The following is a 14,625-nucleotide window of genomic DNA, read 5'->3' as shown; positions in this document are numbered from 1 at the left end:
TTTATGTGAAGCACTTTGAATTACCTTGTTGTTGAAATGTGCTGTACAAATAAACTTGCCTTGCCTATTGAATATTATTATTATTTAATATATATGTTTTAGACTTATTTTGGTTGATTTCTTGCTTTAGATTATTTTGACTATTATTTTATTTACCTATCGTGTTTGTTTAAATTGTCTTGCCTTCAATAATGTCGTGCTGGATTCTGGATGAAGTAGACTTTATGTATGAGAAAAAGGTTTCTTGAAGTTGTGAGTTCCGCTTTTTCCATTATCTTTAATCATCATGTTTTTGTTCATTTTAACCAGTTTCTTCAAAAGTAGTTATTCAGCAGTTAGCTTTAAATACAAAAATAATGACAATGCAGCTAATGTCAGGAAAATGAAACTCTGCTTTTCTTTTATTCTTGCTTTTGCGTTTATTTAGCATCCTGTAAAAGCTGTGTATGTGCTTTATTTAGCCAATAAAGAGCATACGTTTTTACAGGTAAGCGGTAAAAAACATTTCAAGACATGCATACAAAAACTACAGGATATTCATAATAGAAATAATGAAGACCTGACGTGTTTCGGGGTACCACTGAATGAGCCCTTTCAGGTCAGATATTGAGAGAAAGTGAAGATGGAGGAAATGAGGTCTGCTGATGACCGGTGTAGCCTCACTAATCTCATTTGTTCAGTGTGGTTGACTCTCGAGCCGGTGTGGGAACATATTTCTGTAAGACCTGAGGAGCCACAGTCCCCCTCATTAAGATTACGTTGTGCGTAATTTCACACATACCACGCGTCCAGAGGGGTTTTCTTTTTTTCTTCCAGACACAAGCGGTGACGGTTGAGCTCAATCGAAGGACATTTCTCCTCAGTCATGAATAGACTTATGACCACTTACGAGACTTTACCTTTGATAAAGGTGAGTGGAATGTAGAGATAGTCCGGTCTGACCTGCTGTTATTTCTCTTTCTCTAAATGATTAGTCATGTTTCCACCAAAGTCAATGTGTTTTTTACGCGTTTTTAGAAAAGAAAAACAGTTTTAAACTGAACACTTTCAGCTCAGTTGATCATTTCATTTGTTCATGATAATGCTGCCTGTGTGGTTTTTTCCAAACCTGTACATTGTTTATTTTGGAAGGTTCCCTTGTCTTCTAATAGTCTCGGTGGGAGGAAGTCCAGACCGTGGAGCTCCGGTCTCAAGATGATCCCTCACATGTGCAAGTTCTGTAAGTATAGAAGAACTGCTGTTACGTAATTCATTCATTTAATAGTTTCGAAATAAGATTTGATAACTTATTAAATTAATCTTACACATCTAAGTGAATACAGACGTAATACAAAGGAAACACTAGTCCAATTTTCTTTTTGGAGGGGTTTTGAGGAACTCTAAAAATCCAGCATGTGCTGAAGGAAGAGCACCGGGGAGTCTGACTGATATCATCTCCATCTCTTGTCAGTGTCAGTTCCTCTGGTTCTCGTCGGGGTCGTGGTGTTTGCCGTGAGTGGGATCTTTGCAGACCCTCTGAACGAGTGCCTCCAGGACGCTGACTACAGCGAGCTCCTGGACATGGTGGTTAAAGGCCTCCCCGCCTCTAAGGCTCCTCGACATGTCGCAGTCATCGGCGGGGGCATCGCTGGACTCACCGCCGCTAAGTTTTTAGAAGATGCTGGACATAAGGTAAGAGGAAATAATGACGTGACATGTCACCATGAGCACACCGTTTGTGAGTGACACTTGATGTGGTGATTCTGTGGACAACAAGGTGACCATAATAGAAGCCAGTAACCGCATTGGAGGACGAGTGGAGACCTTCAGGGACAGTAGAGAAGGCTGGTACGCAGAAGTGGGCGCCATGAGGATCCCCAGCTTTCATAAGTGAGTCCAGTCATAATTATGCCATCAATAAATAACTACAGTAACTAAGTACTCAAGGGATTTAGTCCCGTACTTAAAGTGTCAATCCTTACGATTTCAGTCCTGGTTGATTTATAATTTCATAGTTTATCATTCTTGAGTCTTTGCACTGTTTGCAAAAAGCTATTTTGTGTGAATTAATCCAATTTTGTGTGTGTATGCAACAGAGAAGAAAATTGTAATACAGCATTTTTTTTGCAGGAATGTCGCCACATACACTCAGTTCATAATACTGCAAATATATAAATATTCCCCTTAATCTCAATCACTATTGTATAACCTCCTTTGGTGATAGACAGTGATTTAAGAGACATTTATTCAAATGAAAATCTTTAAAATTGCAATTTTGAAGTACTTGTACTTTTATATTTCAGAGGGATATTGTACTTTTTAAACCACTACCAGCTTTGATAAGTGAGTCCAGTCATGACTTTTGCTGGGGTATAACATGACAGTGACATGATAGGACTGACAATGTTAAAGAAACGTTGTTCCATAAACAAATAACTACAGTATCTAAGTACTCAAGTACTTGATTTAGTACCGTACTTAAAGTGGCAAATCATTAAGATTGCCACTAAGATTGTACGGTACTTCATCCACCAGTGGTCTTGCCTCAAAAGAACAATGTCAAATCTCTCTGACATATATAAAATATTGAATACACACTATCTATTCCACAGGATTCTGCTTTCCTTCGCCTCCAAATTACAAATTTCCCTAAACCCCTTCATCCAGAATGACGTGAACACCTACTATTTTATAAATGGAGTGCGACAGAAAACGGGCGCCGTGGGAAACAATCCCAATGTGCTGAACTACAGCTTGAATGAAGGAGAGAGGGGGAAGTCAGCAGCTCAACTCTTCAGTCAGGCGCTCTGGAAGGTTTGTATACATTACACACATTAATGTTATAATATTGTGAGGATTTTTAGTTGCACAAGGACAGGGATGTGTTTCTAATTGTAATCTGTGCGCAGGTGCAGGATGATCTCAAGACCATCGGCTGCAGCGCCATGATTGATAAATACGATTCCTACACAGTGAAGGTAAACATCTTCACGTTGCCACGCAGGTGGTAGCTTAAATCTGAATATTTTCACATTTTACATTTGATTGCTGACAGGAATACCTGGTGAAGGTGGGCAATCTGAGTCGTGGTGCCCTGAGGATGATCGGGGACATCCTGAACGAAAACAGCCTCTTCTACACGTCGCTGATAGAGATGCTGTACATTCAGTCGGACATCAGCGACAGCACCGAGTAAGAAATGTTCATTTGACTGTTTTGTTATGTGTCTGGCAGCACGCAGACCTACAGAGGCAGAAATAAACGTGATACAGAGAATTATCACCAGGCAGCAGCAACAGTTCTGAAAAATTAAACCAAAGCTTCATGTGTTAAAGCTGCATTCTCTCTAGTGTCCACCAGGGGGCGACTCCTCTGGTTGTATAGAAGTCTATGAGAAAATGACTCTACTTCTCTCCTGATTTATTACCTCAGTAAACATTGTAAACATGAGTTTATGGTCTCAATCTCTAGTTTCAAGTCTTCTTCAATACAGCATGATGTTCATTTAGTACATTATGGTCCATTTAGAGTCAAACAGACCATAAAGCAGGGGATGCTTTAGGGCGGGGCTACACGGTGATTGACAGGTCTCTACCAGAGACGTATACGACGTCTCTACGTCACTCCTCCTCAGTCCAGATATGATCACTTCCTGTTCACTGGTTGAGAAAAAACAAAATGGCGACGGCCAAAATGCCAAACTCGCTGCTTCAAAACATCAGTCCACAAACCAATGAGAGACAAACCATAATTTACGATATGAACATCATGCTGTATTGAAGAAGACTTGCAGAGCTTGTGACTAAGAGGTTTTTATTATTTTCCAGGTACTTTGAGGTGACAGATGGTTTTGATCACATCCCGAGGGCTTTATTCCAGATGTTAAATGCCACGACCCTCCTCAACTCTAAGGTCAAGCTCATCAATCACGCAGGAGGCCGCGGAGTGACGGTAACATTCCAGGACGGGCGTAGCTCGGGCTCCCTGACCAACCTGACGGCGGACTACGCCCTGGTCACGGCTTCGGCCAAGGCCGCCATCTTCATCGACTTCCAGCCGCCTCTCTCCGCGGACAAGACGGAGGCCCTGCGCTCTGTCCACTACGCCAGCACCACCAAGGTGATACTCAGCTTCTCGGAGCGGTTCTGGGAGAAAGAGGGCATCAGAGGCGGGAAGAGCATCACGGACCGGCCGTCCCGCTTCATCTTCTACCCGAGCCACGGCTTCCCCGGCACGGCGGCGGGCGCCCTGCTGGCGTCCTACACCTGCTCCGACGATTCCACCCTCTTCCAAGGGGTGAGCGAAGACGAGCTGATGGCCGTGGTCCTGGAGGACTTGGTGAAGATCCACGGGGAGTACATCAGGGCCCTGTGGACGGGGGGCCTGGTGAAGAAGTGGGGCTTGGATCCGTACAGTCTGGGAGCTTTCGCCCTGTTCACGCCCTACCAGCAGGGTCAGTACGCCAGGGAGCTGTTCCAGAGCGAGGGACGGCTGCACTTTGCAGGAGAACACACCGCCACGCCGCACGGGTGGATCGAAACCGCCATGAAGTCTGCACTCAGGGCCGCGAGGAATATTAATAACCTCACGGTTTAGATCTCATGAATCCGTTCCTTCGTGATCCGTCTAATAGAATTCGTCTGATGTGTTGTTTTGGTCGTATATCTTGTGGATACCGGTGTATCAGTGTGCACCTCCTTCCGATATGTGTATTTTTGTGTTTTGTACATATTTATTGATTTCGGTATAGATTCTGATGAGACTCCACAAAGCTTAGCGTGAATACCAGTTTAATGATCATCCCCGTGGTGGTGATTTTACTGTTCACATGATGCGTGCAGAGGACGCGCCATGATGTTAACACTGAATAAAGAGCAGAAACTATTATCTTCAGCTCTGATAAATGTGCTTTTTTATTTTTTATGAAACAATTCAGTTTGGTCTAAAAAAATGTCAGAAAATTGTGGCGAAAGTGTCCAAGGCGGTGTCTGCTAAATGTTTTGTCCAAAATGGCAGAATAGTCAGTCTACGATTGACCACCATGGGACCTTAATTCAGAAAAATATACTTAGTAGTCGATAGCAAGAAACAAATAATTATCCATTCATGTTTGAATTGTACCATGAACTACAAGTTTGTCAATTTAAAAGATAATTTTGCACGTCAAGATAGTCGCATTTTGCTGTAACACTGTTGACATACAAGACTGAAAATACATAATTAAAATGTCACTCAAAAGTTGCTAAATCGACGTGAACAGGAAGTGACCATATCTGGACTGAGGAGTGACGTAGAGACGGCGTATAAGTCTCTGGTAGAGACCTGTCAATCACTGTGTAGCCCCGCCCTAAAGCATCCCCTGCTTTATGGTCTGTTTGACTCTAAATGGACCATAATGTACTAAATGAACATCATGCTGTATTGAAGAAGACTTGAAACTAGAGATTGAGACCATAAACTCATGTTTACAATGTTTACTGAGGTAATAAATCAAGAGAGAAGTAGAGTCATTTTCTCATAGACTTCTATACAACCAGAGGAGTCGCCCCCTGGTGGACACTAGAGAGAATGCAGCTTTAACACATGAAGCTCTGACTTTACTTTTCACAACCGGAGGTTTCACCAAGATCGTGTACCAAATATCAACAGTTTTCCAGTAGTCCACCTCCTTTTTGAGCTCAAAGACATACGAACCAGTGAGATTTAGTTCACCTGTACCTTTCACACAAAACCAAACGATACTGCCATAAACATTTAATAAGGTCTCATGGAGGACACCAGAAGGGGCGGGGCTTCGCCCCTCTACAGCTGGAATGTTTCCTTGCTTCAATCCCCTTTTTGTTAAGTACACAAAGGATCACAGACAGGATGGTGAACATGAGACCACAGTGTGTCACTTTACTCATGTCGCATTACAGGAAATGCAAACGTCCGTCGTGCACACGATCTTCCATCAAACACCATACTAAACATTTCATTAATGTCATCACATTGTCCTTTTTTAGTCCCTCATCCTCGTCCTCATCATCATCATCATCCTCGTCGTCATCATCAATGAGCGCCCTTCTGCACCATCTGGGTGAAGCGGTTGGTGATGACCAGGGTGGTGTCAATGAAGCGCTCCACACAGCTCACCAGACACGTCTCCGTCCGGTGGTCCAGCTTGGAGCCCGGACTGTCCACACACTTGTCCCAGCAGACGTCCGTGAACGTGTGCACCTGGAATAAATAGAAGAAAACTGATTTCATATATTGTTGTATGATGAATACGTCTTGGGTGGATTTTTAGTTTTGAACAGATTGCAGAAACAACCTTTTTAGACCGTGTTATGTTTGGATGAATCGTTTGCTTTATCGTGATCACTGACTGGAGCTGGACCCATACTGGATCAGATAGAGGCCGTTACTTTACCTTATTGAGCGTTTTAAAGAAGGATACATGAGCCCATATTTTGTTTTTAACATAAATGTGTAACAAAAACAAACAAGTATACATACACACATATGTATATGATGTGTACATGTATACATATAAATATATATGTGTGCATATGTATACACACACGACAGACCATTAGAATACAGGTGTTAAGTTAGTAAATTAAATAATAATTAATGTAATACACACTAATGGTCATAAACTAACTTTCTAATGGGACTGTTTGCTTCAGTGCAGAAAAAAATGAAAACTCGTATAATATTGTTAGTCGAAAATCAAATAAACCTTGAATTATAAGACCTTCCAGTAGGAATCATAGTTAGCATGGTTAGCATAGTTAGCATAGCTTGCACAGTTAGAACAGTTAGCATACGAACCTGGGCCTGGAACTGCGCTTTCTGTTGCTCTATCGCGATCATACGCTGGAGCTCCGTCGCCTCTGCTTTCTCCGACGCGCTGTAATTATCAAACCCGTCCATAGTGCCTGTCAAACGGCCACAGTAGACCCGTGTTATGCCCTGACCTTCGGCTTCAAACCGCGAGTGTAAGCGCAGCCTGTCAGACTACCGCTGATCAACGCGACGCACGGCGACGGCGCCTCCCTATGACGTTTTGTAAATCGACGTACTAGACGTAACGCAGCACGTGGCGCTCACAAAGATGTTTTATGGTAAACAGGAGCTGCTTCAAAAGAAAAATATTGAATTTATTTAATATTTTATCGGTTAGTCATTTTTTGTAACCAACATCTGATTATTATTATTTTATTTTACCATCTTGTTCCCCTTGGTGCTTACTATACTCGTTGTGATAATAACAATAATCATCATATAAATCATAATAATAATAATACATTTTATTTGTGTAGCGCTTTAAAAGGTACTCAAAGGCACTTTATATGGTAAAAACAGAAAGAATAAAGGCAATAAAAATATATATATATAAACAAGGCAGATAGATTACATTATAATATATATATTTTTGAAATGCAATACAACCCAAAATTACACACGTATCGTAGACATATATTAATTAAATATAATATATAGTAATGTTAATTTGAGATAGTAAACTGTGAGATGATTCAAATTGGAACCACTGTTTTTAAATCATGTTTTATTTTTATTTTTTTAAATAATATCATCTGAGTTTTTGGGGAAGGCCCATATTAAAGATTAAAAATGAATTTATTAATTTACTTAATGTATGTATATATTAATTAAATATAGTATATCGTAATTTTAATTAATTAATTTTAAAGTGAATTATGTTAATTTGAGGTTATAATAAACTGCTCCTTTTTAATCATGGTTTTATTTATTTTATAATAATGTCATGTGAGAGTTTTTGGGGAAGGCCCATGTTAAACATTAAGATATTAACTGACTTAATTCGAGATACTTGAATAAAAGCCGTTAAACGGTGTTAGTGATCCTCTCAAACATCCGCCATCTTTGCTCCACTGACGACGCGTCACAACAACCACATCCGGGTAACTGTGGTTAACCTTGGTTGGCGGATAATCATGGCGGCCATCGTTCGGTTGAGTTCTGTGTGTCGCAGAGGAGTCAAACGTGAGTACTTCTGCCTGTTTTCAGCAGGTTCTTACGCTCTTTCTTCTTAACGTACATGTACTTTAGTGAGACAGTTGGACAGCAGGACGTTTCGACAGAAGAGAAGCCGATTATTAGCTGTGTACGTACGAACAAAAGCACGTCTAGGGGAGACGAGCTGCTGCTTTCAAGATCACGACTTCAGCTAACAAGCGTTCTTGTAACGTGACGTAGAGACGCAGACCTGAAAAAACAAGTAAAAAAATAGTGAATTTTAAAGTAAACACTCTTTTACGATGAAATAGAACACGGTAAAACATTAAAAAGACGTTATTGTGAGATGGCAAGACTTCCGTTTTTAATTCGGCTGATATAAGACGAACCAAACATCAATATAACGTACTTCAGTTAGAGTTCATGTGAGGTAAAGAGTGCTCACTACCGCCCCCCTCTGACTGTTTACACGCATGACATTTGGCTCAATGGAAACCAGATTCGGTGAACACATGTTTATTACTGTATTTAAAAATATATGTATAGTTATTTATATTTTCTAGTGAGTAGGTTGTGATGTACTATGATGTCATAAGAGTGTATTATTATTATTATTATTATTATTATTATTATTATTATAATAAAAGGTGATTCCTCATCTTTCTCTCCTCAGCTCTGTTCTACCAGACCACTCTGTTGGCCCGACCGCTGGTCGTTCCTCACAAGTACCAGGAGCAGCCTCACCAGCTCACTGCAAGGATCCATGCCTCACAGGCTCTCCACGGTCAGTGCTCACTAAGTACTGCATGCAGTATGGGGAGTACTGCATGCAGTATGGGGAGTACTGCATGCAGTATGGGGAGTACTGCATGCAGTATGGGGAGTACTGCATGCAGTATGGGGAGTACTGCATGCAGTATGGGGAGTACTGCATGCAGTATGGGTAGGGACAATGCATAAAGTACTGCATGTGACAGTGATATGTTAAAATGTTCAGACTAATATTAATATCAACGAACAGGTCAGAGAGTGTGATTTGTGTCAAACTAAATTACTGTTATTGATTCGCTGTAGTTGTGTTTCCTGTAGAGAGTCTTTGTACCTCTCAGTGTTTCCTGTGGAGAGTCTTTGTACCTCTCAGTGTTTCCTGTAGAGAGTCTTTGTACCTCTCAGTGTTTCCTGTGGAGAGTCTTTGTACCTCTCAGTGTTTCCTGTAGAGTCTTTGTAGCTCTGTGTTTGACGTGGACCTGGTGTCTCTGTGGTTCAGGTCTGAGCTCTTGTGGTCCACAGTTGGCAGCTCAAACACTGAGAGGTTCATGTGCTGTCAGGTCTCACCAGCTGTTAGTATTTAACGGAAACACAAATGTTTCCGTTAAATACACAGCTGTGCTTCTCAGTCCTCTGTATTTATTTATGTCTTTATTTGACCTGATTAAAACAACTTTAGCTTGTAAAAACTGAACTTGTTAAAGCTAAAAAACAAGTGTTAAAGAATTGTTAAAAACACTTGTTGTGTCACGTTGGCACTAACATTAATACATTTAGTGAATTAAGAACACTTAAATGAATGTCACTAAAAGTCAATACTCTTTGAGGATCGACCAAAACATGTACACGCACTTATATATAAAATATTAATAATACAACTTCTTCTTTTTAAATAAATAAAGATAATAGAAGAGAAAGAAAGCACCAAACATATAAAACATTTGATGTAGTTTCCAGGGAAAATAATGCAGTTATATATAAAAATAGTAATAATCATAGTTTTTTGTAATAAGAATACAAATTTCAGAATAATAGAATAATAAACAGTGAATTCACCGAAAAAGAAGAAAAACAATATGAAGTTAAACGTATTGTCTCCCAGCAGTCCTAAATTAAAGGACCAGTTTAACACTGATTCACTTCATGTCCAGAGTTGGATCATAACATTAATACTATACTATGATAAATATTAGTCTGTTAAATATGAAGCACCAGCCAACAGCTGTGGCCAAGAAGTAGTGAAAGCACACGATTGTGATGTTTTTCATTTCTGCTTTAGTTAATAATAGTTGAGCTTTAGAGGAGCCGTGAGGACAGAACAGCTGCTGAGGCTCCTCCTCCTCCTGTCAAAGTCAAATCAGTTCAAACGATGGAAAGACCAGCAAACAAATCTCCTCCGAGTCCGGAGCGACTGTGGCTAAGTGGATAGCAGGGCCGTCTTTCAATCAGAGGATCGGCGGTTCAATCCTCGGCTCCGGCTCTGCTAGTCGCATGTCGATGTGTCCTTGAGCAAAACACTTAACCCCAAAATTGCTCCCGTAGTTGTGCCTACGGGAGCAATGTGATAGAATCTGAATTGTAAGTCACTTGTCTGCTAAATGACTGTAATGTAATGTAATGTCCATTTCATGACTCCTCCTCCTCTTCCTCCTCCTCCTCTGAGACATCTCTGGTTCTTCTTCACGGTATTAACAGTAACTAAATGTGTGTACATGACATGTATCCAGGTAAAGATAACGTACAGTTGTGACCTTGTGCGCTGACTATTTTGTTTGTTCTCTCTCTGCAGCAGGCTCCGCCTCCAAGGCCGCCTCTCTGCACTGGACCGGGGAGCGAGCGCTGAGCGTCCTGCTGCTGGCCCTCGGACCCGTCGCCTATTTTCACCCCGTTCCCATCGTCGACTACTCGCTGGCTGCTACTCTGACTCTGCACGGACACTGGTGAGACTCACCTGATATGACTCGTATGTAATATAATGTTACTTTTAATATGTGGAATCAACACCTGCCCTCCGTTTCTAAACCACAGCTTTCAGGTTACATAGTTTCCCTTCTGGTTTACTGAGATCTGGTTTCCTCTGGTTGAGGTTTGGCCACAGGACGGTCGGGCTAATTCCTCTTCTAGTGGCTGTTCTTGAATATTACTCTCTATATCTATATATATCTATCTCTATATATACAGTTGGTTAATAGTTTGGTTGAAGCTGTTTTAGAGAAGAGAAACTGAGTAACTTAATGGTCATCTTGGGGGCTAACCTCCGGTTCTGAAATGTGAAATCTGAAGTGTCTTAAAGCTGCATTCTCTCTAGTGTCCACCAGGGGGCGACTCCTCTGGTTGTATAGAAGTCTATGAGAAAATGACTCTACTTCTCTCTTGATTTATTACCTCAGTAAACATTGTAAACATGAGTTTATGGTCTCAATCTCTAGTTTCAAGTCTTCTTCAATACAGCATGATGTTCATTTAGTACATTATGGTCCATTTAGAGTCAAACAGACCATAAAGCAGGGGATGCTTTAGGGCGGGGCTACACGGTGATTGACAGGTCTCTACCAGAGACGTATACGGCGTCTCTACGTCGCTCCTCCTCAGTCCAGATATGGTCACTTCCTGTTGCCTGATGGACATTAGACAGAATGCAGCTTTGAAGACACTTCTGCATCGGCTTCATTCGGAGGTTGCCGCCTGGTTCATACACGAGCAGATTATGATTTTAAAGATGGAGATCATATGAATGAAAGTCCTTTGAACCGTCCACAAACTCATTTCCTCACTCATCTCCACTCAGCGCTAACATTGAGCTCGTTCACTGACCTTTGGTGAGCAGCTGTCAGCAGCTGTTCCTTCAGCCCCGGTTAGTCCGGCTCTGTTTGCAGACTCGAGGCGGCGGCTTTAGCTTAGCGTCACGGCGATGTGTTCCTCCGTCAGTTAAAGCGCCGACTAAACGGCTTAACAGGTGTAGGCCACAAATCCCAGTCATGAGTAGCGATAAGTCTTTGTTAAGCTGCGGGTCGGTATCTCAAAAGGGGGTCGAGCCGATTCCCCTTTGACCAAAGCCGGTTAACACGAATGCTCCGACGTCTGAAGCATGAGAACGATCGGTAACGCGTCCTCTTGTCAACCGGTACCGTGGATAAACAGGATGTTACAGAACGCCTTCACTGACATCAAGCTTCTTTAAATTAAGGTGGCAGAGGCCTGAGAGACCCAAATGTCATTTTCACTGATCGGAGACTAGAAACGCATGTTCTACTGAATATAACGATCCTGTCTCCCGTGTCTCGTCTCCTCGTAGGGGGATCGGTCAGGTGCTGACGGACTACGTCCACGGAGACGCAAAGATCAAGATGGCCAACGCGGGCCTCTTCCTCTTGTCCACGGTGACCTTCGCCGGTCTTTGCTACTTCAACTACAACGACGTGGGAATCTGCAAAGCCGTCGCGCTGCTCTGGAGCAAATGAACAGGACTGGCTGATTGTAAACACGTATATATATAAATATCATTTTTGACAATATAACAGAAGTGTCGTAGCAGACTTGGTTTGTTGCTCCGTTTCCTGTTTCCACATGTGTGGGAGGTTACCTTCTTTAAGCGACGTCCTGTTGATTTATGTCCAATTACAAAATATGATATCCTGACATTTAATCGTTTTATTTTATCGGAGACATTCGTGTTTTCAACAAAAACATCTGCAGAACACGTAACTTATTTCATTCATGTTCGGGGTTCTTTTTCTTGTAGCTGATTTCTTCTTTGATTTTGTTTCCGTCACATTGTGTACATACTTTATTTTATATTGTGCCCGTTAACCCATCAGGAGTTGCTCTTCACGTATGAACTACAAGCTCCTCCCACTTTGAGTCAGCAGACAGCAAATAAAACACAGACGACACATTTTGAAAGTATGAAAAATGTGCTTTTATTTTGGAAGTATAAATGAATTCCTGGCAGATTGTTTGATCACTGTTTGTCTGTATGATAACATTCAACATGGCCGCCTTATCATTTACTGTAATAGTACACACCCTGCATGCAGCTGGTGTTTTTATACCTCTGGGTTTGTGATTCAGTCCTGCAGGAAATGTTTGACAACTTAAAAACATTTGTTCTGTTCCATTCACATCTTTTCAGATTAAAAACGCACAATGAGATGTGGCGAGAAAAAGATTGCACTGTTTCTGCCTCACGGATTCTTTTTCATCGATTTCTTTTTACATTTTATGAACACGATGTTTACAATGACAGAGTACAAAATACACAAAAACGTTTTGTGTTGTGTGACAAACAAACCGTGTTTTGAGGTAAAAGTACTTCCTTTCAATGGAGTCTGTGGCTTCAGTTCCTCATCTTTTATATATTTTTTAATGAATACAATGTTTACAATATATATATGACAGACAACAAAAGGTTTCACAATGTTGTTCAAAGGTTTGGGGTCACCTGACAAAAGCTTGATTTATTACAACCAGGATTACTCATTGTCTTTCATGCTTTTATTTTGTAGAACAATCCTCTTTACTAATAGAAGTTATTTAATTTAGTACACAGAAGCAAAAGCTGTACAATCTGTTCAACCAGGCTGACAAAGAGATGACGAAGAATAGAAGAAATCAGTTATTGGTAAAAGAAACTAGAAGCTTAGATTTAAATAGAAACAACTTCCTGTTTCACAATAAAACAGCTGAGAACAAGCTGGAATTAACAGGCAACGCGTTGCTTTAGAGAAGCTCTTCTTCAGACTTCACAACAGAAACAGAAGGTTACTTCAGGTGTAGCGCTGTTGGAATATCAGCTGAACGAATCACAGTTTAAACCTCTTTAATTTAACCAGAGTTGAGTTATTATCGAGGGTCATTTACGCTTTTCTAGACGGGAAAACAAATAAGAAATGAAAGATATCTGAGAAAATGGTTCTAAACATAAGTTTTTATCATTTAATTCTTCTTGTGGGGCGCAAAACTATTTCAAATGTAAATAAAACATTTGTCTGAATCATTTTGTCTCTGTTGAAAATGGAAAAACATCAACATAACGGGCGACTCCAAACCTTTAAACGGAAAAACAAACTGAATATCTGCACATTAGAAAAGTGTGATATAACTAATAAAAACATACTCAATTTAAAAATGCAAACATCTAGAAAAACAGTACGTTGATTTTCCCCCTTTTTGTTTCAGTTAAAAGCTCAAACAGTGATCTGCTTTCATGAAAACAAACGTATTAATTATATTAATTGAATTCTACTGGTGTGATAAACGCATGTGTTCAATATTGCATAAATAAATAGCTATGAACTGGTTCATTTAGATATTTTACACAAACTATTCATAGTATTTAATGATGTCTTATTTATTTAATATTGAACACTTTCTATGATTCAAAGTAAATTGTAATTAATTAAATCTAAATGACTAAATGACACAGTGAAGGCTGTAAGTTGTCCATAAAGCAATTTATCCTTAATGAGACAAAAAACAGGGACGACATCCTTTCAAATCATTAATTACACAACAACACATGACACGACTCGTCCACTTCATCTTTACCTTTCTTATGCAACACCAGCTTGTTCAGAGACGGGTCGTCCCCGTCGGGCGCGAATCCCAGGAACTCAGACGGGAACACGGAGGACTCGAACTGATACGTGTTGGTCGGTGTGAGTTTGGTCATGTAGAACAACGCCTTGTGCTGCGTTTCCTCAATGTCCTCCGGCAGAGCGTCCTGTAGGGAAACACACGAGGACAACCGGGTTTAATTCTCCTGAGATGAACCTGGAAGGGTTAATCTATACCGTCCATCTGTGCTCTCGCCAAAGATACCAGACTCCATTGAGAAAAGTCAGTGGAGTCGGGTGGCTTTGGCGCTTCAGTTCCTCGTCTTTTTCATTTTTT

General features: G+C 40.8%; 3 protein-coding genes across 4 annotated transcripts; 2 read left to right on the top strand and 1 right to left on the bottom strand.

The window, feature by feature from the left end:
- The first annotated feature begins 851 nt into the window (after positions 1 to 851).
- On the top strand, positions 852 to 4,575 carry il4i1 (interleukin 4 induced 1). Its single transcript, XM_076082021.1, has 8 exons — positions 852 to 921; positions 1,152 to 1,219; positions 1,457 to 1,671; positions 1,757 to 1,869; positions 2,592 to 2,793; positions 2,889 to 2,957; positions 3,035 to 3,171; positions 3,807 to 4,575. The coding sequence occupies exons 1-8, from the start codon at positions 866 to 868 to the stop codon at positions 4,573 to 4,575; spliced, it is 1,629 nt and encodes a 542-aa protein (XP_075938136.1). The 5' UTR covers positions 852 to 865.
- An 863-nt stretch (positions 4,576 to 5,438) lies between these two features.
- timm8b (translocase of inner mitochondrial membrane 8 homolog B (yeast)) lies at positions 5,439 to 7,007 on the bottom strand. Its single transcript, XM_076082023.1, has 2 exons — positions 6,796 to 7,007; positions 5,439 to 6,198 (listed from the first exon to the last, which is right to left on the bottom strand). The coding sequence occupies exons 1-2, from the start codon at positions 6,895 to 6,897 to the stop codon at positions 6,031 to 6,033; spliced, it is 270 nt and encodes an 89-aa protein (XP_075938138.1). The 5' UTR covers positions 6,898 to 7,007; the 3' UTR covers positions 5,439 to 6,030.
- Positions 7,008 to 7,920: 913 nt separating this feature from the next.
- sdhdb (succinate dehydrogenase complex, subunit D, integral membrane protein b) lies at positions 7,921 to 12,901 on the top strand. Of its 2 annotated transcripts, none has more exons than XM_076082020.1 (4): positions 7,921 to 7,992; positions 8,639 to 8,749; positions 10,526 to 10,673; positions 12,029 to 12,901. In XM_076082020.1, exons 1-4 carry the CDS (start codon positions 7,944 to 7,946, stop codon positions 12,192 to 12,194), a joined length of 474 nt encoding a protein of 157 aa, XP_075938135.1. In that variant the 5' UTR covers positions 7,921 to 7,943; the 3' UTR covers positions 12,195 to 12,901. The 2 variants fall into 2 exon arrangements, with proteins under 2 accessions (XP_075938135.1, XP_075938134.1); XM_076082019.1 differs by having other exon boundaries at positions 10,523 to 10,673.
- The last annotated feature ends 1,724 nt before the right edge of the window (positions 12,902 to 14,625 follow it).

Source organism: Anarhichas minor, unplaced genomic scaffold (genome assembly GCF_050575085.1).
Source record: "Anarhichas minor isolate MPS153535 unplaced genomic scaffold, ASM5057508v1 ptg000088l, whole genome shotgun sequence".
NCBI classification, from domain to species: Eukaryota; Metazoa; Chordata; class Actinopteri; order Perciformes; family Anarhichadidae; genus Anarhichas; species Anarhichas minor.
Note: the sequence above shows the minus strand (reverse complement) of the source record. Positions and strands in the feature narration are given on the sequence as shown.